The sequence below is a fragment of the Parus major genome, chromosome 2, assembly GCF_001522545.3.
Source record: "Parus major isolate Abel chromosome 2, Parus_major1.1, whole genome shotgun sequence".
Classification (NCBI taxonomy): Eukaryota; Metazoa; Chordata; class Aves; order Passeriformes; family Paridae; genus Parus; species Parus major.
Genome location: NC_031769.1, coordinates 142,650,786 through 142,673,795, shown reverse-complemented (window position 1 = coordinate 142,673,795; position 23,010 = coordinate 142,650,786). Strand labels below are relative to the sequence as shown.

Genomic DNA, 23,010 nt, shown 5'->3' with positions numbered 1-23,010 from the left:
CAGATATGATGCTGCTCTTTAAGAACAGCATTTTCCCATAGGTCCTGTAAAGCCCCCCAGCCCAGGAGGAGCTGGGGCTGTGCTCTCTCTGGCTCACTGATGGTGAGTTTCCTGACTCCATGCCAGAGGTGCCTCTACCTTTTTCTTCCTTAATCAATGCCTAAGCCTCACAGCCCCATGAAATCTCAGACAGCAATTGCTTTTCTCCCTGTAGTCATCTGTTCAGCTCTCAAGAAGGGAGATTTATGAGGAAGAGATATTAATGCTCATTTCTGCTGGTGTGCAGAGAATCATTCAGCAAACGTTTGGGAGCCTGACCTATATTTAGGGTGGGCGTTTGCTTGCTGAACATATTTTTATTTTGAGCCAACTTTTTATGTCTGTGTTTTGTAAATGAATACTGGGGCCTGATTTCTCAGTGCTGTCATTAGTAGCTGTTCTACTGACTTTGACCAGTGCTGAAACTTGCACGTACAGGCACTTTAGAGAAGAATTTTGAACTTTCTCTTTGGGTTTTGTTCTTGATCCTCATTGTCCATCTTTAGAACTAGACATCAGGAGAGCACGTTCATTCCTAGACCTATTATTATGTGATTGCAGAAAAGTAACTTATCCCTGTTTCTTTATCTCTACAAGATAAATAGTATTTCTGTGCCTTTGAAAAATGATTTGATTTTTTCAAGTAGCATAATCAGTACCTGTCCTTCCTATTACATGAGTATGAAAAAATTCATGAAATGTGGTACATTTTTGTATTTCCAATGCTGACAGCAAAATGAAAATAAAACCCTATTTTGCAAGATGTAAAATTTCACTGTAAGCATTTAATCCTAATACATCTGCCCAAAACAGGAAGGAGAGAAAAGCCACTCTGATCTTCACACTACATTAACTACAAATGAAAGGCTCCCATTCTTTTTCATAGAGCTTTTCATGGGTAATCATTAACGTCTCATCTTAATAACTTTTCTTCACTTTACAGTAATGTCATGTTTAGTAGGGAGTCATTCTTTGGATCAAGCCTCACAAGAAAACTTAGGTATATACATTCAAGTAACAGTTGAGCCTTATTCTTTTCATATTTCTTGCATGCCATTCTCTGCCTGCACTTTCTTATTTTTTTACTACAGCAGTTCACCTAACCACCATCAAAAGTAAGGGAAAGTAAGACTGAAGAATTATTAAGCATAAAAAGAAAGTTGCATGGCCTTGCAAATAATTAATTGCTCTGCTGTTCAGAAAACATGGGATATTATCCTGGCTCTCCCAATGATCTGCTTAGAAATAGGTGTTTTTCTCTGTTTCCATAGAATGCAAATTAAACTAGCCTAGTCTGCAAATAATTTTGAAATTTACTGTGAAAAAAATATAAGAGAAAAACACTTCCTTATGCAGTCCCAATCCTGCCAACACAATTCATGCAAATTACTTTGAATTTGAGTTCAGTGGAACAACATTTTTGCATGTGTATTTGCAGGTTCTGGTTCAGCAAATGGAAAACAAGTGGATGCTTGAATCTGAATCTGAATAAAGTTAGTGACGTGCTTAAACATCTTGCTGAAATGTGACCTAAGATGTGGGACAAGAATTTACCTTCCTGCAAAGAGACATAGAAATAGTTTATGGCATTTCAGGAATATGAAAGACACATCATTAGAAATAATATTTGGACTGAATTGCAAAATATTTTAATCTATCACACACTTTGCTGTCATTCAACTTCAGTTGATTGTTCTCATTCCAACTTCATTTCACAAACATGAAATCATCAACATGCAACTCAGCTTTTCTAGCTGGAGCTCTTCAGGTTTTAGAGAGCAGCAAGTAAAGCACTTCATTTTTCCATTTGATGATTATCCCATGCAAAATAGTCAAGAGATTTTGATTTTGCAGTTCAATTTGCTTTCTAGTGTTTGATCCATGATATGTTCACTTTGAAGCAAGAAGTGGGTCAGCATCCATATGATTTCTACCTACAATGGCTGCATACATTGGTGAAAAATATTCATTCTGTTTTCACAATTAATTTGATTTGGATTATTCTTCCCATGGATTTATGTGACATTGTTAATTTTCATCCATCTCCAATCCTTTTAAAAAGTGTAGAAAAGAGAAGGGGCTAAGCAAAGGCCTTTAGTGTATGTAAAGGCTTTTTCTTTCCCTGAAAGGTGTCAAAGTTGAGCTGAAGTTGTGACTTGTGCTCATGTTTATGGGCAGATAATCTGGATGGTAGGTGAGTCTGGATTTTGAGTCATATCCACCCCTAAATACCAGCGAGGATGTACACCAGCAAGGAGCATGGAAATTTGTTGACTTAGAGGGGATATTTCCTTATCACACATTGGAAACTTGCAAATTCAGACCTCAAGATTCAGGGTGCAAAATGAAATCTTTAGTTTTCAGGAAGCTGTAGTCAAATATTTTGAGAACATTTTTGTGAGATCCTCTCTGAAGGAAAGAATGTTACTCATGGAAAGTTGATTGGCTAAAGTTTACAACTACCTCAGAAGTGTGGAATGTTCTTTGTTTTATCTTAAGAGATCTCATGGAATGTCTGAAATCAGTTGAACAGCTTCACTGCAGAATTCATGTCTGTCATAACATTAGTTTGGTTCTAATTTCTATTAGGAAGTGTTCAAAGCAGAGTACAGAATACTTCTGGAAACCTCATTCAGAATGTTTGATTTTCCAACACTAAGTTCACTCACATAAGTTCAGCTGGTAAGGTCCAAAAATGCTGGAGTAAACATGACTTCCTTCTGCTTCCAGTTACCTGAGACTAATTACATCTAATGATTCTAGACTGTGAAAAATTTGAAAAGATTTCTTTATTATCATTTGTCTTTGTTAGGTGAAAGTGGTAAATCCATGGCAGAGGGCTGTTTGATTCACTCTTAGAATTAATTCCTTATTTTTCTCTTCATACACGTACCATTTGTTTATGAAACTCCAATACTAGGAAAAGGATAGAGAGGAGAGTATCTGGCTTGCATGATGGGATGTAAATGCATTATTTCTTTGCATGAATGTTTCTGGAAAATATTTCTAGTTCAGTGGTTCCCACTCTTTATTCTGAGCAAGGGTAAAACATGTGCTGCAGAAGGCAGCCATCTCTTGTATATCAAGCCACCAAAATAATCTCTCATGTGGTCCAAAATAATTCCCACTGCTCTCAGTGAGCAAAATTTTAAGAGCTGAATTTTACTTCAGGTAGAAAAAAACTGCACTGCTTTCACCTTCCTCCCTTTCTGGTGATCTGTATCTGCCACAGAGTTAAAGAGTTCTCATCCTGGGTCCCATTTCAAACACACAGGGTTTGGAACCCATGAGAGAGAGGATGCAATAGCACGCAAGACAAGAAATTATGATTTTCCAAGCTAGTCAGAGAAACTACCCTGCATTTTTGTCAGGATGTTTGGGATGGATTTCTATCTCCCCAGTTTCTGGAACAGTGCTGGCAGTTGAGAATCATGTTTTATTGAACGTAAGGAAGCCATATGAAGTGGGACCACTGTTCCCAGGGGAAGAAGAATAGCTAACATCAGAAGGAGGAGTCTGAAAGATGAGCAGCAGCACATGACCCTGTGGTGGGAACCACTGTCCTAGCCCCTCTCATGAAGGATGGTGTGATCTGCGCATGCTTCGTGCCCTGGGACTGAGCCATGCGCATGCTGCTTCGATGGAGGAGATTGCGTCATGAGAAAAAATGTTTCCTCAGTAGTTGTTTTTTTAAAAAGATCAATGAAAACTAAAACCCCAGCAGATCCAGATTTCATTCCCTGGAAATGAGAATAAAGTCCATTTCTTCTCCTGATGACAGATAAGCATTATCTGGAAAGATGCTTGGGTTTTGTTTTGGGTTCTTTTGTATACAACACATGGTTGTATATTTTAATATGAAGCTGATGAATTATTTTCTGATGATTTTACTGCTCTGGCTGCCAGATATGAACACAATTGTTTATATTTGTTGCATAAAGATACTGTTATGATTCTGAATGTTACTTCAAGGGTTAATCTTCAGGATTCAATTAATGAGGAAGGCTTCAGCTCAGGTAACTTTAACTTAGACTAGAGAACTGCTTTTTAGAAGACTTCTTGTCTAGATCTTTCCACAGTCAATAACAAGAACCAAGTTCCCCTAGTGTAAAGTCATCCCAACCTGAACCACACTCTCTCCACTCACTGGTTAGAATTGATGACTTCCCACTGTTTATAGAAATGGTTTAAAGAGTAGTCTTAGACAGGAAATTTAATTTTTTGACAGCTTAAAACAGATGAGTTCTAGCTCATAAACCTAAGATGCTCAAGCAACAGTCTTTGGAGAATAATTTCTTCCTAAACAGACACTTATCCGCTGGGATAGGTGCAAAATTATCTGAAAAGAAAATCTGTGAATGTTTTCAGTTTGTATTACTTACCTTAAGTCACACCCCACTGGAAAAAAAACACCAAAAAAACCACCACCCCACAAATGAGCATGCCAACGTATGCAGTTTGTCACTGCAAATAAGTAGGGTTTTGTGCTGAATGTAGAGGAATATTTTGTTCTGATTTTATCTATGAGGAGGATATCAAATCTTGTTCAGTCCCAATCTTGCATAGCTCTATGACAGATTTCTGCATATCTTGCTTATATGGCTATCCTGTACTTAAAATCACTAGAATAATATTTTGGATACTTTGCATCATCTACTGACCCTTTTCCTTCTGGTCTGATCCCTACAGATTTTCACCTCATTTTATGCCTCCTTTTTTTCTGGTGTGCAAGGCAGTTATCACAGGAGCTTTAAGAAGCAAACTTTGGGACAGCTGGATATGTATTTTGAAGAACTAAGCAAGTTTCTGGAGAGAGAGTCAGAGGCCATGTGTAATGACAACTATTGTTATTTTAATGTAGTGCTAAATAGCTTTTTATAAACAACAGCAGTCTTTTGCCACACCTATTTTTCTGTTTCTGTGCATTTCAGGTTCTGTTCCTTAAAGATCTTTTTCTCTTGAGAGCTTCTCTGTAGTGTTGCTACCTCAGATCTTGTGATCTGTAGCCTGAAGGCAGTGTGTGACCATTGGACTCTTCCTTTCATTTGAGATTCATCTATCAATCATCTATTGTCAGTGACCTGTAATTCCCCCACCTGGACAAAGCTGATCTCCATAACAAGCCTGTTGCACAACTTTTTCAGACCCAGAAACAAACTTTGTCATTTTATTATCACAGAACAGATCTCCTCATCCTAAAACTGCTTTGGTTTCTCCCTTCTTGTATCTTATTCCACACTCTCCTTCACACTGCAAACATCACCACCAGGGTGTCCATGCCTCATTGCTCTTTTTTCTTTATATTGAAGAAATTCTCACTCTCAAGCTCACTCTCTATTACCTTCAGGCTCATCAGTTTATATTGCTTGGCTGACTCTGTTATTAGTTAGATTTTTGGAGTATTTCTTTGCATTAAAATTCTTTTCAGTGATGGCCCATGATTCTAGACTGTCCTTGAATTCTTGTTCTTGTACTTCTCAAAATGAATTCCTCCTTCAAACATTGGTTTTATTATTAATGTGACATGAGAATTTATTTTCCCTATTTCACCCACCCAAAAATCCCACATCCAAATCATTCCACTGACTTTTGCTTCCTCACCTTTGTATTTCATGCCCTTTTCAAACTTGCTCATTAGTTATCTTCTCCTGTATATGTTTGCCCCATGTATGGTAGCTGAGTGCTTGAAGAATCCAAATTTCACAGAGAATTGAAAAATGTCTGGTAAAGCAGTAGTACTCTCAAACAGAGAGCTATGCACAAGAGGGTGCAGGATTTCCCTGAGTTAGCAGAACACAAATCACTTGCTGGGACTCTGCACCCACCATCAGTTCAGAACCTTGGTGGGCAGAGCAGATTTTACAGCAAAAGCAAGAGCTATGGAAATAATTTTCAAAACAAGTTCTTAAGCCCAAATGTGAGACTTCCCAAAACATACTTTTTCACAGATGTCAAGCAATATCTCATATTTTTCTACAAAGAAGGAAGTCATCCCCAATTTTTACTCCGTACATTTGTCTGCACTTTGTGCATCTTTCCCACATGCCATGAATTCTTCAGGAAATGACATTAGGGCAAAATCTGAGTAATATAGATATAATTCATTTAGACTGTTTTAATTCTTCACTCAAATACATGCTTTTATGTCCTGGAAATGCTAAATGTGTTTCTCCATACCCAAGTCCTCCTTAGCTGCCACTTCAGTACTCACACACACACGTGCACTTCATACATGCAATGACAGGGCAAGTGTCTGGACTTCCCAGGCTGCAGAAATTACATTCACAAGTATTTTCATATCAAAAAGAAAAAAAGAAGGGTTGGAAAAACTTCCTACACCCGAAGGTTTAGTGCTTGCATTTTTTCTGATGGGGAAGCCTGTAATTCATTATCCCTGAGTAAAAGATCTATTAATCAGAAACAGACAGTAGAGATGAGAACCCCAGTAATTCATTAAAAAAAACAAAAAACAAAACCAAAACAAAACCACAAAACAACTTCCAACAGCTGTGATGCTCAGTGCTCAGATAACATCCATTGTGGTTGGATACCACAACAGACAGAGCTCTGAGATAGAAATGGGTTCTTCTTTCACCCTTGCAAAGTCTGCACACACATCTCCATCTTCGTCCACTATGTCCTTGTGACAATGGACCCTCCCCACGCTTGCCTCTCCTGCCAGCAGGTTTAGTGGCTGCAGCTGAGCCTCCTGCAATGATGCCTCACTGAATACCTGTTAACTCTCTTCTGGTAACCGTGGCTGTTCATCCTCCAGCTCTGCTCTCATCTGTGGCTCTCAGAATCCTGCCAGCTCTAACAGCTTCTTCCCTCCCCACACTCAGCTTATCTGATCTGGTTCCCACACAGAGCTGCCTCTTGTTCATGTGTGCACAATTCACTTCTCCCTAGAGCTGACCCAGGAATGTGTTAAAGGCTTTCTTCCCATGGCTTAGCCCTCCTTTTTTGCCTTTTTTTTAAAAAAAAATTATTTTGGTTTATTTTTTACAAAATGTGCAATTAATAAATATTTGAGCAGCAAAATGAACAAGCAAATCAAATATTTATACCATCACCTACAAAGTGTTCATAACATGTATTAGCTGATAAACTCGCTAGCAAATTCCTGTTGCATTATTAGTGATTACCTTTAAGATCTTTGCAGTCATCAGGCTGTCAGGAGGGTTAGTGGTGCTGATTAAATGACAGGTAGATGAAATTCTGTCATCTCTGTGTAGTCACTTTTGAAGGACATTTGAAGGACAAATATATTTGGACAGTAAATCTCTAAGAGGACAGACAGTGAAAGGAATCATAAGAGGAATAAAATTTGTCACTTCACTGCAACTCCTGTAGGTCATGGTGGAGAGAAAGCAGCATATCCTGCCCTACCATGTCCCTGATCAGTGCTTGGCAAAGCCCTGCCAGAGTTTTGCTGGTGATTTATTTGGTTCACAGCACATCTGACTTGACTTTATTCCTGGCTGAGAAAGTTGAGGTTGTTATGTTTGGAAAGAGAAGGCTCTGGGGAGACTTTAGAGAAGCTTCTAGTACCTAAAGGGAAACTGCAAGGAACCAGGAGAGGTACTTTTAACAAAGGTGTGTAGTGACAGGATGTGGAGGAATGGCCTCAAACTGAAAGAGTGCAGGTTTAGATTAGCCATGAGGAAGAAATTCCTCACTGGAACCGCTGGAACAGGTTGCACAGAGATGATGTGGATGCTCCCATCCTTGGAAGTGTGTTAAGACAAATCTGAATGGGGCTCTGAGCAACTTGGTCTAGTGAATGACACCCCTGCCCATGGCAGTAGTGTTGTTTCACGTCTTAATAATAAAACTCCTGCTTCAGGTGTGCTACATGAGCTGAAGCACTGTGATACCTTGCATGGAGAGGATAGCATGACCCTATGGTAACATTTTCAACACTGATATCAAAAAAATGTTCATAAAAAGCAGTTAATTATCTGTGGAGCTTAATTGTTGCTTACAAAGACATTCATTAATTATGGTAGCCCCAGCAGTGTCCTTGTATACAAAACAATTATTTAGCCCATTATATACTTAAAGCATCATGAAAACAAGTTAATAGTGTACAAAGGAGGAAAATGATTACTTTTGCTTATTTTGTAGCCAAAAGCTGGGTCTCTTGGATCGGGTTCGTGGTACCAATACTAAAGGAAAGCTATTTACCCCTCTGAATGTAGATGCCATTGAAGAAAGTCCTTCAAAAGAGCCTAAGAATGTTGTCTTGAATAATAAGGAGCGTTTTCGCACTGCATTCCGAATGAAAGCATACGCTTTTTGGCAAAGCTCAGAAGGTAGCCCATCTGTGTTGATTTCTTTCCATGCATCCCCTGTTCTCCCCATTTTACTTTGTTCTTCTGCATATTCTGTTGAAGATTTGGGACAAGCATGTCTGGTACGTGGTTTTATGTAATATGTTTGGGGAAGCCCAAGAAAAAGAGTCCTGGAGTCCAGGCAGCACAGTGCTTGAAATCAAACAGCAGCCCTTCTCAAAAACAGCAGTTAATACAGGGTAAAGCCAGTGCTGGATTCAGCCTATTTGATCTGGAAGAGGTGGGCACACTGGGCAGTCAGTCCATATTCCCCAGATAGCCCATGCCATCATGGCTTGGTTTCTGAGCAAGGATGCCATGCTGAGGTAGCTCCCTCCTGGACTGCATCCAGCCCTGCAATAGCCTGTGTCCAGGCACCTCAAATACACCCTCACTGCCATCTCATTAAAACTTGTTTATAGAGTTGATACCTTCTTCCTTCCCCCTCTCCCCCCACACCTGCTTCCCCTCAGAGGTTTCCATTGGACCTCCATGTAACATTATAGGGCATTATTCCTCTCAGCTTCCCTGAGAACACATTTTCCTCTTCTTGCCCATAACATCTAAATGGTCTTTAAATAACAGTTTCCCCTCTCTTGTGCCAGCTGGCACCAGTGCATGCTGGACATGCTGACATGGATGGAGCCTTGGTGTCCACACCAGGAACTTGATTTTCTCCTTCATGAAGGTACATGAGCTCCAGGCAGTGCCAGTGAGAGGAGAACTTGGCCTGTGGCTTCTACAACCTGTTTTAGCCTTTATGTGAAATAATTTGGACAATGATCCTTTGGAAAGGAAGAACAGTTCCCAGTGTTTCAGAAACACTGGAATCTGAAAGGAGACCCTTCAATGATGTGTCTTACAGCTGTCCCAAAATAATTAAATCCCTTTCAAGACTTGACCAGTGAAAGAAGCTGTAAGAGATAATTTTTATTAAGTTGCACTTGCTTTATGTAGTGTTTTATTCAGCCAGACATCCCCCTGAATATTGTGTGGTGAGATGTTCACACATCTGGTTTTCTGACCTGCTTTGCAGATGCAGGAACAGGGGAACCCATGGCAGAAGACAGAGGTGACAGTAGTGATTTCCCTATGGAAGATATGATCCCCACATTCAAGACAGCCATCCGAGCTGTCAGGTAAATGTCTTTTTGAAGGATTATGCTTCAGAAAATAAGACTACCATGTTACTACATGTTGATTCACTGTTTCTGTGATTGCTTTCTTTCAATGCAATAGATGAGATAATTCTAATGTTTTCAAAAACAAGAGACAGACCCTATTCAGCCTGTTAAAAGAATGCAGGAGGGAGAAAGTTTTTCAGTAACATTGAACATGTCATTTTGTGAGATATTCCACAGTGTTTTTATTATAAAATAATACTGTGTACTGTTCCTTGTTAAAATGTTATATAAACACATCTTTCTCGATTTAGTGACTAATACTTATATGAAACTGGAACTTTGGCTTAACAAAAAACTCTGAGCTGATTTGACTTTTTATTCATAATTGTATGAATGTGCAACCTACTTTTCAGCTGTCATATATTAATACAAGCTGAGGTCTCAATTTCAGCAGTTTTTGGCTTGTGGCATGTGTCACCTCTATTTTCATGTCACAAGAGGGTTTTTCTAACCCTAGGGTTAGAAAACTCCTAGCAAGCCTTGGTCATGTGTTTAGCACATCAAGGAAATAGAATTCATTCACTGATCCTCTGTTACTCCTTTATACAGTACTTTTTACTCTCTTCCCTTGAAAAATGCTCCCATGGGAAAATACTCTGCTTTCATTGCAATTGCTGTTTATTCCAGAAGTGGTTAATTTTTGGGCCAGGGACTTACCACCTTCCAGGTGAAGTACTGCAAGTCTGGAGTGTCTCACATTTATCTTAGAAAAACTTCAGGGAAGATGGTAATAAAAATATAACTACATATTTATGTGTATATAACCATGATATGTACCTTTCTGGTCCTTTTTAAATTGGGTGCAGGAGAATCAGTTTCTGAAAATTCCAAGTTTTCTTAAGGCTGCTGAAAGCCAAGTGACACAGGCTTTGCTCATGTTACCTAGGACTTCTCCCCTCGCATTGGAAGCTTCTCCATCCCTGTCCTTCATAGCTTTCCCTTTTTTCCCTGATATCTGCTTGCTTTCAAACATGTTAATGTTACTTTTGAAAAACTTCTTCCCCACATCCTGTCCAAATCTAATTGATTCATGCAATTTCCATTTAAACTCAATTGGGAACCAAGATACTTTTTTTTTCCTTGTGTAGTGTTCCCAGATCCTGAACATTAGTTGGGAGTAATTCTTTCAGACAAAACAACTTTTATTGGGTTTCAGGGTCATGATCAAGGAGATTTAAAATTAGAATTGCTAACATTGTGATCCCTATTTTTAATTTAAGTCATTGAATGTGTAGTTTTGCTGTTACCATATATAATTTGGCTAAAATGGGCACAGGTATAATTTTGAAACCTTAAAATATTTATATGCAACAGAGTTTAAGAACCAGCAGCCCTTAAAAAGTTGTAATAGAATTATCTTTGCTAAATAAAGTTTATACAGACTTTAAAACACCCACCAACCTTAAATAAAAAACTAATTAGAATCTTAGCAGAGAACAGCAGTTTCCCAGTTCAGACCAACAAGTACTTGGAGACTCTACTGAGAATCCAGAACCCAGGTCTAAGCCAGATGAAGATTTCATTATTTAAATAAATTTCTTCTCTTGGTTTACTCTACCAAGATACACGCATTTAAAGCAATGTATAAACAGAAAAAGATGAAAAAAACAATACCAAACATTTTTTAAGAGCTCTGGCCAGCGGTGGTCCTTGTTATAAGAATTCTGTTACTAATTACTAGGTCATTTTCTAACAATAGCAATAGTAACAGCAATCATGTTATTATCATTACAACAACAATAATGTGATACTGCTGTTTTATTCAAGGATACTTCAGGCAGTTCTAAAAAGTTTTCACCTCTTGACAACCTGAACTGCTGCTAACTTTTCAACTTCCATGTTTATATCTAATTAGCATTTCCTATCCAAAACTTTCCCAGGTGAAAAATTAAAACCAATATGAAAATGATTCAGCATTGCATATACTATAAATTTGCTTTATAATAGGCTGAAGCATAAAATAAACAGCTTCAACGTCACAGCTTCAAAATCTCCTGTGACTTGTGTTGTTCAAAGTCGAGCTCCAACTGTGATTCTGAAGCTTTAAACCATTTTTTTTAGACTATTAATTATGCAAAGCCAACTATTATAAATTTTCAAATATGGTATGATGTTATAAATTCTTTGTATTTTATTGCCTTGTTTAGAAATAACACACTCAACTTACAAATACTCAGAGAATTCACCCATATTTTTGATAAAACTGGAAATTTTTATAGTGGAATTATACAAGAAATTAATATTTTTTCTGTTTATCATGCAGAATACTACAGTTTCGTCTCTATAAAAAAAAATTCAAGGAGACTTTGAGGCCTTATGATGTAAAGGATGTGATAGAGCAATACTCAGCAGGGCATCTTGATATGCTTTCCAGAATAAAATACCTTCAGGCAAGGTAAGAATCTTCTGGTAAGTGGGGGAAATGTATAGCTTTGTTGGCAAAATAAAAAATTGGCCTATTTGTGTACAAGGCCACCCAGAAACTACACCTTTGCACAATGTAGCTGGTCCATGAGAAAATCTTTTCCCAAAGACAGAAGGCAAGTGAGTAGCTAGCAGGGATAGCTGGAGGGAGAGACCACTGTTTCAGATTTAGAACCAGGACATGAGAGTTAAAATATCCTGTGAATTTTTCTTGATGGTTGCTTTATTTGATCAGGATCAAATTTCTCTCCTTCTCCCCATTATACAGATGATAAATAAAAGCAATAGTTTCTCTCCATGAACTTTTCTTTGTGTTGGATTCTCTGATGACCTGTGCCTAGTGAAACATCCCATAGAAGTATAAAAATACATCAGCACAGAAAGTTTTACTCAGATGTAATTGACCTCTGAAAAAAAGCTGGAATTTCAAGCTTCTGTGATTGTTCAGGTGCAGTCTGCATCCACAGCTGTTTCCTCACACAAGTGGTTCATTGCAACGTGCTTAGGAGGCACATCTAGAAAACCTTGTGCTGCTCATCCCCTGAGCCATGAGCCCAGGTCAGATCTCGGGGCTGTAACCGTGTGTGGGCCTGAGTGCAGGTGTGTGTGCAGATGTGTGTGCAGATGTGTGGAGCTGTCTGTGCTCACACCTTCCCTGAGGCCCTCAGTGACTCTGAACAACAAAATGCCACACGAACACCTTCATTTCTCTCAAGAATGGGCTGAGGGAGGGCATCTCTTGCTGCACATTTGGGCCTTTTCTGGAATTACCTTGGCTTTGAAAGGCTGCTCTAATCTTTCTGCTGAACTTTGTAATTTCTTATTTCAAAGTGATTTTCTATGCACTGGGCTATCTCTTTTTCAAGTATATAACATGTCTATCAGCAATGCCTGGGGATCAAGCCAATATCTAGCTAGCTTTGTGAGGCTTGCCTGGAGCTTTTTCAGCTTCCATTTACAAAACTCCATGGGGCACTGTGAAACCACGCAAAGTATCTGCATGGATTGTCCAATAATAGAGAAAACTGCTCTGTGGACTAGTGCTGGACATTTTGGGGGGGTGGGCTGAATAAACAGAGACTCACTTGCACCTGAGCAGTTGGACATGACAAATGAAAGAATATTTGATAAAGAGCATACTTGCATGTGTTGGAGTATTCCAAACAATCTTTCTGCTTTTGTGCCAAATAAAACATCGAGTAGACTTCCTTGTGCAACTTCATTTAAAGTTTGTATGTTTTTCAAGCCAAAAGAATAATTAGTAAGGACTAAAATATTGCTGACAATTAGAAACAACAACTGACAGAATGTTATTGGTTTATTAGGAATGTCAGAAATTCTGCCTTTTGCCAAGTTGTGATTTTCATTACCCTGCACAAAATCTGATGGGTCTTCTGACGTTTTGAAGAGCAGCTGCTGTTGGATATTTTTTGACAATCATGCTGTTTAGTTCTTTTAAAGGAAAAAAGTTGTGTTTCAAATGTTGAAGTCTGGAAGAGCTAGAGCATTATTTAATTATCGTTAAATTGCCAGGTAATTGCAATTCAATGCATTGATTATGACGCAAAAGAGAGGAGACCCATCACAACCCTCAATATATTCCCACATCAACACGTGCTGCTTTTTTGAATTTTTGCTTCAGAGATGCACAGCATATTCTGTCGTGTGTTAGCATTTGGAGATGGACTTACACAGTTGCTCTTTTCTTCTTTTCAGAGTAGATATGATTTTTACACCTGGACCTCCATCTACTCCCAAGCATAAGAAATCCCAAAAGGGAGGAGCTTTTTCTTACCCTTCACAGCAGTCTCCCAGGTGAATTCTTTTATACCTAGTATTTAGCACAGCCCAACACAGAAATAAAAAGTTAATTCATTTCAGTAAGTTTTGTTCATCCATGGTTATAGTAATGATACTGAGAGGATATATTGCTGTGAGATACATGTGGATAAACGAGCCAGAAAGTCACTGGCTTCCCTAAGAACATTGTGGGACAGAAATCTAAACAATGGCTTCTTAATTATCCAGCTCAGCTTCTCCTTAGTTTGAAAATATGGTTTTAAATTAAATGCATACATTTGAGTGCTGATGTGCTAATTTTCTAACATTTAACTTGTATACCCCACTTAAAAGCTCAATAAAAATCACTAACAGTTTGAAAGTAAATTAGTTATCTCTCTGAAGTGCCCACCAAATGGCAAGCAGAGATTTTTAATTCTGCTGCTTTTAAACCAGTGATTGATGAGAGATACTCAAAATAAAAGTAAATTGCAATAACAGATTTCTGGGTGTGCAAGTTGCACTACATTATTATATTGCTGCATTCCACAGAGGAAAAAATCAATAATAAATTACATTTTCCCTGTTGTTTATAACTATCAATCTGTCAATAAATATCCATCAAGAACTACACAAGACCATCAACAATCTGTCCCCAAAGCTGTTGTGGTTGCTCAGAACAAAAGCAATCTTACAGAAAATAAATTATCCCACACAGGGAAAAATCTGAAACCACATAAATGTGAAGACAGAGACCCAAGTATAGGGAAGAGGCAGCGATCATCTGGGGAGAAAAGCAGATTGCAAAAACTGTATGGGTCTATATCACCAGTAACACAATGTGGAAAACCCAAAATGTTTTAGGTATAGATTTTTCTCTAGTACAATTTGTTCACAGCTAGATTTTGGATTTTATCAGGAAAGAGAAGAACAGGCCATGTTAAAAGTTTTAGAGTATATTTTTTCCAAATCATGTTAAAGAGCACACTTACTGTTTTTCTAGACTCTGGCATAGGTTATGGGAAGATACTGATTCCTTTGGCATCGGTTTAAAACCATTTGATAAAGCTTTAACTTGATCATGAACATCCAAGATCCCATGTAGTTCTAAATTAAGCTCTTTATTTAGAGATCATCTTCTTACCTAATGAATTTCATCCATCTGATGGACTGGCAGGAGGAAATTACATAGATGAAAACCTGTTCTGGAATCAGCTTTAAATCTCCAGACCAGACTGTCTCTTTTCAGCATTTCCAATCTCAGACTCTTACCATTTGATATAATGAAATTGAGAAAAAAAACCACACTCATCCTTGAAACTCAGATTCAGTCTCCAAAGAAATTAATTATAAAGAATTAGATTTAAAAACACATGGCCATCTGTAGACCAACTAACAGCACAATCTCAGTAATTTTCACAAACCTGAAAGTATTCCTACAAAGTAGAGATTAATTTAAATTTTATTTTGAACTTCTGGGGCTTTTTAATCTTTATCTTAAATTTGAAAAACAAAACAAAATTAAAAATCTAGATTATATATTTTAGGAATGTATTAGCACCACCTAGAATAGACTTTCACTCCTGTTTGTATAAAAATGTAAAAAGGCTCCAAAGATCTATATGAATAAAGCAACAAGATGGCAATTCTGTTTTCTGATATAAATTTCTTACTGTGTTGCAAAGAAATACTGAACACTAATGGAGTTATTAATTCATTATAGAAATGAACCATATGTAGCCAAAGCATCTACAGCCGATACTGAAGACCAAAGTATGATGGGAAAATTTGTTAAAGTTGAGAGGCAGGTAAGTAATTTCATGACAATGACAGAGGCTGAGGTGCTTGTTCAGAAATGACAGAGCTGACATGAATTCTGCATGACTCTGGCTAACCCAGGCAGAATTGTGCTGGTGCTGGTGGAGACTTACAGATGATCACAAAACTGTTAAGTTTCTCATGGAAGAATTTACTTACCTGGGAAGTGTGCCTTTTGAAACTTGTTAAATCAGTATCACTGTGTATGGCAGAAGATCCTAACCATGACGTTGAAGTTGGACTTTTTAATTCCTGTAACTTCAATACTCATCATATCTGGTGTTTCATGAGAGTAAGTCCTTTTCCTGCAGGGTCTGGACTCAAAATGATTGTCTGTTCTTGGGCCCTATCCAAAAGAGAAAGGAAAATAGTTCTGATATGTAACCCTGGTGTTGTGGGACTATTAGGTGGTGTTAGGTCATAGGTTGGACTCAATGATCTCAAAGGTCTTGTCCAAACTAGATGATTCTGTGATTAAAACAGAATTAAAACAGTTAGAAAACAGGTCTGTAGGCAAAAGTAATTCCATATATTGTATTTTGGTAATAGCTATTTACCACTGGTATCAAGACTTTGTCACATTATAGAGTCCTGTTAGATAATGTACTGTTAAATATCCAGCAAGACTAGTAAGGTTTTGGCACAGTTCATAGGGATGGGTCTTCTTATTCTGGGGCAGTTGGAGGATAAGCTGTCATCCACCTCAGCCCAGCTTCTGAGGGAAGGTCATGGTTATCAAATGTACCTCCATGACCAATAACCATGGCAGCACACCATTGCTAAGGGCAGTGCACGTATAGAGGTGTGGACTTTGTTTGAACAACTGACTTGAGGCAATATCATGACATTGGTATTTTTCAGGTAAATGACATGGGGAAGAAACTGGATTTTCTTGTTGATATGCATATGCATCATATGGAACAGCTGCAGATACAAGTTGCTGAGATAAGTCCATTGAAAGAAAGCGCTTCTCCTGCAAGGGAGAAGAGAGAAGAAAACAAATATTCTGAATTAAAAACAATAATATATAAATACACTGAGCAGTGTTCTCGTGAAACTCCTTACAGCTTCCAGCAGGTTCCAGTCAACAAAGTCAGCCCCTATGGTTTCTCAGCACGGGGTCACATGGCTCACTCACAACCTTTATCAATAGGTGGGCAAAACTCTGGCAAACTGCAAGCCACACCTTCCTCAACTTCATATGCAGAAAGGCCAACAGTTTTGCCTATATTTACATTAATGGACTCCCAGGTTAGCTACCACTCCCAAGGGGACCTGCAAAGCCCTTACTCAGATAAGGTGTCTCCGAGGCAGAGAAGGAGCCTAACGAGAGACAGCGATACTCCACTGTCCCTGCTCTCCGTCAACCATGAGGAACTGGAGCGCTCCCCGAGTGGCTTCAGCATCTCCCAGGAGAGAGACGACTTCCCGTTCGGCCCCAACGGGGGATCGGCGTGGATGAGAGAGAAACGCTACCTAGCAGAGGGGGAGACAGACACAGACACAGACCCTTTCACACCGAGTGGCTCCATGCCTTTGTCCTCCACAGGAGATGGGATTTCAGATTCAATATGGACCCCGTCAAACAAGCCAGTTTAAAAGTGCGTGTGGGGGCAGTCACTGGTTGACTTCTCCTTGTAATGTAAGCATACTTTGTATATCTCACTTACTCTACACCCAAAGCTTACTAGTTCAAAACACCAATGGCTGCATAAGATGCATGTGATATTAGTGGTAGTCATTCTGCACCATTTCATACAATTTACTAATGCAGTTTTTTTCATGCTACCAAAACTAAGGAGCTTAGTTTTGAGCATGGTTTGCATGACTTTGCCCTATATAAATGGTACAGCTGATTTCTTCCATGATACATATCTAGCTGGTACTCTTCAGTACAACAATGGTGAATTGATAACAGACAAGATACAGTGGTCCTTGCAACATTTTGTAAACAGAGCAGCAAAATAAAAAGATTTTCAGGAACAATATCCCTTTGTGGAAACATAATGTCTGAATCATTTTCCAGTGTAAACAAATCGATCTCTAATCAACCAAGCCAAGAATCTCTAATATCAAGAGCAGGGAAAAAGCTGGGTTAAAGGATGACCTTATTGAAATGTTTTTTTTAATTAAATGTTTCTGATGTGATCTCTTATATAATTACCCCTGAAAAACAGTGTTGAAATTAAATTAAGGGTAGGATTTTAAATCATGAAAGCCACCTCCTGGGATTATCATAGGTATTTATTTATTGTAAAATGTAAATAGAAATCCCTCAAACTACTTTTAAAATCTTCATTAGTGTTTATAAAATTGCTCAAAGTAAGATTATAATGCTTTTTTTTTAGAAAAAATTTTGCTAAGTCTGTTTGCTATTTATGGGACCAGATTTTCTTTGTTACAAAAATAAGGTTGCTCAGTGTAGGAAGCTCCAGGTTTATACACTCCAATCTTCTATTGACTTAGGTGCTGTTAAGTAAGATGCATAATGTAACTCAGTTTCCCAATCTGTTAATCAGGAGTTAGGCTTCCACACCCGCTCACAGGCTGAAAGGCTCAATTCTCTCATATTTGCCAAGTGCTTTGAGCTCCTCAGATGTGCAGAAAATTGCTATTTACTTCCCTGCAAGTCCTACACTGTGAGATGCTGCTGGGATCTGTTTCTCTCTGTTTACCTTTTCTCTTGGAAATGGGGTGTTCCAAATCCATGGATGAGTGCTATATTTAAGATTAATGTATGAATAAATAATCACCATTTTTGTCACGTGTCCCTGAGCAACAGAGAGATAAGTATGCTCCCTAGGCCTCAGCCAAATATTTTTTAATGGAAGCTGGAAATTATTGAGAAGGAGGAGACCAGGAAAATCACTGGATTACTGGAAAGAAATTAATCAAAGAGTTCACCGCTACAGTGGGAATGTAGTACCTATAAAGCTAGTGAAACCAGTATATCCAAATATCCTATACAAGTCTTACCTGGTGTCCATGAAATGTCCAGCATCCATGTGATGTCCAGCTTGATGGCTGTACACTCTTTACAGCTGGTGGGAAATGAAGGAGTACAGTCAGTGAGCACAGGGTGCAGGAACCAAGGCATACACCAACTTTAGGATGAGATTAATCTCACCTTTAACTCTTTACCTTAACCAAGTTATCTACAATGACCAAACATCTACCAGTTTCAAAGAAAGCAGAGAGTGACTTGCTTAGATATCAGGTGATCAGAGTCCTCACAATCAGTGTGAAGGCTCTCACCTCTCCCACACTGATCCAAGGTGCAGCCTCTCTGCCATGGCTCAGCCCCACCTCACGTCCAGAACAACCCCTGTCACCCCACACAACGACTTCCCCACTGTGACCAGGGCCCTGACCAGCAAAGGTGCAAGGATTTGGCCCAAACAAGATGTTAGAAAAAGGATTTTCTGTAGAGACTGCTTGTATTACACTACAACTGCACAACTTAGCATCCTTGGCATATCCAGTTAGAGCCAAGAACATGCACTGGGTTTCCCAGTGCTTACTGGGAATTGCACAGCTCTGGATAGAAAGCACTCCAGTGGGCAATATTTTGTTGTTTTTTTCCAACCATAGCAAACTTTTTGGTTTAATTCCTCAGTATTGTGAACATCTCATAACAGTCATTCCATCCAGGGAGCTTCTGTTCTTTCCCAGACATGGGCATTGCCTTCATCTTCACTCTTTGTTCTCTATTGGAAGAGACATCTAAAGGATTAGGATCTTCTTAATCTGATTCTTCAGCTAAATCATGATTCATCCTTCTGGGATGGATCTTCAGGGAGAACAAATTGCTGTTGTTACTGGATTAAATACTGCAGACCAGTTACATCCTTTGAGCCTGGGCTGAGTCCATGGAGCTGTTCTGAAGCCAGTAACTATGATGGTATGAGGCACAATTTTGGTAATTACTTAATTGACAAAATAACATTGACCTGAAAGATAATCTGTGTTTGACACAGTTTTGTGGCTAAATTTGCAAAGAATAAAACTAAATTACCAAAGTGTCATTTGTTATAATTTGGCACATTCAGAATTTGGCCTTTGTGATTTTTGGAAATACCTGTGTTGTACCTGTTGCAGGTTTTCTAAAATAGTAATAGAAATCTGTGGCAACTTGTGAGATTTAACCCTCACATAACAAGAGAATGGAAAAGAATGAGAAATTATTTTAACATTGCTACACTTCTGAAGTTGATGTAAGTATGTGCTAGACAGGCTTGCTTCAGTTTTCCTGTATGTCAAGGGCCTGTCATCCCTACTGATTTCCTCTGAGTTTGGTCCTTCTTTAAATGCTTTCTATATCTAAGCAATAAAAAATCAAGGCAGCCAAAAACAGGCGCAGTCTGATCAATTTGTTTGTGACTGTCCTTGACAGTGGCTATGCCATGCAGTTCCCTGTCCAATTCCCACTGAAATTCTTCAGTTCAAGTTTCTGTTCTCTTCCATGACATATAAAAGGATTCTTTTATCATTATAAACCCAGTTGAAAATCCATAAATAGCCTCCTTATAAAGGTATCTTCTTTCCAAGAGAAAATCCAAGCAAGGGCAGAGACTTGGATAAATATTCACCTGCTCACGGAGTACAGCCCCAGAGAAGGCAGGATTTGGGCTGCCCTGCACTCTGCACACTTAGCAGCTGAATTGTCTTGAGGTTAGTATTTTCTCTGGCCTTCAGTCACCAATTTGCAATGTGCATCTTAATGGTGTCAGGTCAGGTATTTGTAGCCACATCATGAAATACTTAATGATTCCAGAAAAGATCTGCCTCTTCTTAAAAAGCACTGGCAATAAACTCAGCAAGATCCTCTGCAGTAGATATCTGTGGGTCCTGTGAAGGAGATCCAAGAAATGAGACAGTCAGATCTGATTAGCTTATTTTGATATTTATTTTTATTTCTTTGCACTGAAACCTGTCACTGCCGTGTTCATGATGGTGCTGTTCTTAGCAGCTCTCTGCCCTTTACCTCATCAGGATTAAAAATAGGGCATCCATCAGTTCTGCTGTCTGTGCTGACAATAGATACATGTCGAGGTGTCACCAGCAAGGTGAGATCTGGAGACCATCCCTGATCTTGGATGTGCACACAAACTTCATCAGACTCCAGTCAGGGTGAGTCCAGGGGGTGCATCCACCCTGGAACTGCAGTTTGTGTGCTGGCCATAGATACTGGGCAAAGCAAAATAAACTATGCATGATCCCAGCAACATTAGGAAGGTCAAGACCTGTTTCCACACACAAGGAGTCTCTATTCACAATTTGAGAAAGGCATCTGGGTTAATAATAGTCTTATTAATAGGAATTAATTAGATTTTTACTTTCTTCTGCATGATGTTTCAGTTGAAGAGTTATCAATCCTCTTAGGGTCAGATCTTTCTAGCATCTCTACTGACACTAGTACTTTGTTTGTATGTACATAACATTAAAAACATTAATGACTTTGATGACTCTCATCACATTTCAGGCCTTGAGGTATTTTTTGTAATTTGAAATTGTGGAGCTTTTCTCTGCTCTCCTTGAAGTAAATTAGAAACCTTCTCATAGTGAGGCACTGGGAGCAGGGCTGGGTTCTAATCTCCCTTTATTTATAAATTTCCTTCTGAAGGACAGCACTGATCTGGAGACATTTTTCTTGGCTACATTCTGAGAGTGATTTTCAGTCCCTAATCAGTGCCACATGTCTGGAAGTTTTCAAAAAGGTGAATCTGTGTTTACATTGTGTGCCTCTCTTTGTAGGATTATTATCAATTAAGCTTCCTAAATTTAGATGCAGACTGGGGCTATTAGATTAAGGCAAAAGTGAATATTTAGTTGAAATATGAAGGAATGATAAATGTGGCTTACGCTCTACTTAAGGAGTTGGCACTTTAAAAAAAATAAAATCTAGTCAGGTAATGGCTGTTGTCCTTGCCTTGGCTTTTCCCTGCCCTGAATTTATCAGTCTGGCTCCTAACAAAATAAAAGGGAATTCAACCCATAGAGAGATTGATTAAAAAGTCCCTAAACAGACTTTGGCTGTATTTGCTCTGTTTTTTCTGTAACATTGCTGCATTATTACGGTCCAGAGTGGAAATTACTTAAATTTTTTCTGCTTCAACTGGTGGCCCATGAGCGCTGCAAACTAAAGCCCCCCTGAGCCTGGGGGTAGTGGGGCCGCTGCCTTGTGGCCTCCAGGAGAGCACTGAGGTCCAAGCAGTTTGCAAGATCACAGCCTAAAGCAATCAGAAAATGCAGAGTGAGGAGCACTCATCCCTGCTGGGACCCAGCTGCTGCAGAGGTGTCACATCTGCTTAGGTAAGAACGAAATCCGTCCTGCTCACTGCAGAGCATGTGAGGAAAGAGCTGGATCTGGGTTCCTTGCACCCCACAGCCCCCAGCACTAAGCTCTAGATGCCTAAGAGCTGCAAACCTAAATTGCTTACAGCACCTCATGAATTTGGTGGGATGTCACTTTTTCAGGAGCACAGCTGGATGTGAGTGTTCAATTTGAAGATTATTGTAAGAGGTGCAGAGGAAAAAGGGGAATTTTCAAGTGTTTTTTAGCTGGGCACTCTGGGAATAAAGATCCTGGGTATCACTTTTCCTTCTGGTTTTTAGGCTGAAAGATTTGACCCTCCCCAGTTCAGCTTTGGGTATCTTCCCTCTGAAGTTAACTGAAGCAAAATACTGAAAATGGGATCATATTCCCATCATGAAGAACACTCTGAGACTGAAGGTTACATAGCCTACTGCATTTTGTTTTCTAGTTATAGCATCTTATTATTACTAGTATTTGTGCCTTGCTCACTGAAATCTCCATGCTACAAAGATGCTTTTCAGATTCTGGCTGACAAGGGAACACAACTTTTATACAAGTGGCCTTTAGTGCTCTTTATAATATTATTTATTGTAATTTTTAAACTGTATGTGTAATTTCTATTCTGGCACAATCCAATATTTGAACAAATTTAATATGTTTATTTCAATATATTATGCAAACAATACTTCTTAACTGATTTTTTTATGTTCTGTCTTTAAAAACTGCACCACTTATTAATAAATAGAAATTTCAATTATTATGTGGATGGATTTATTTTCATTTAAATTTCAATACCCTCACACATATTTAAAGAATACATTGTCTAATGTACCCTCAGCAGAAACATTGGCAAAGACATTTTTGACTTCATCTAGGCAGGACTAAACTCAGCTAGAAGTAGGTTTTATGTGGCTTCCACAGCCAGCCCTGCCAACACACAGTAGATCCCATTATTTGTGACATCTTTTGATTTAGTGGCTATGTAATTTATATGGCTTTGAGCATATGTGTCGGGGAAAATGAGAAGTGGGGGGAAATGCATTCATAATGGAGATATTCATGTGCTCAAATATTATGAAATTGCAAACAAAATATAGAGAGAACACAGTAATGGCAC

The 23,010-nt window shown here is 38.7% G+C and overlaps 1 protein-coding gene across 2 annotated transcripts in view; it reads left to right on the top strand.

Moving 5' to 3' along the window:
- Positions 1–22,653, top strand: part of KCNQ3 (potassium voltage-gated channel subfamily Q member 3) — a 187,577-nt gene extending 164,924 nt beyond the window's left edge. The window contains exons 10-16 of one of the 2 annotated variants that reach the window (XM_015618836.1): positions 983–1,039; positions 8,167–8,354; positions 9,409–9,511; positions 11,820–11,951; positions 13,697–13,795; positions 15,483–15,567; positions 16,439–22,653. In XM_015618836.1, coding sequence (XP_015474322.1) covers positions 983–1,039; positions 8,167–8,354; positions 9,409–9,511; positions 11,820–11,951; positions 13,697–13,795; positions 15,483–15,567; positions 16,439–17,176 — 1,402 coding nt within the window. In that variant the 3' untranslated portion in view covers positions 17,177–22,653. The remainder of the gene's footprint in view (positions 1–982; positions 1,040–8,166; positions 8,355–9,408; positions 9,512–11,819; positions 11,952–13,696; positions 13,796–15,482; positions 15,568–16,438) is intronic. The other variant, XM_015618837.1, reaches the window with a different exon arrangement.
- Positions 22,654–23,010: the final 357 nt, after the last annotated feature.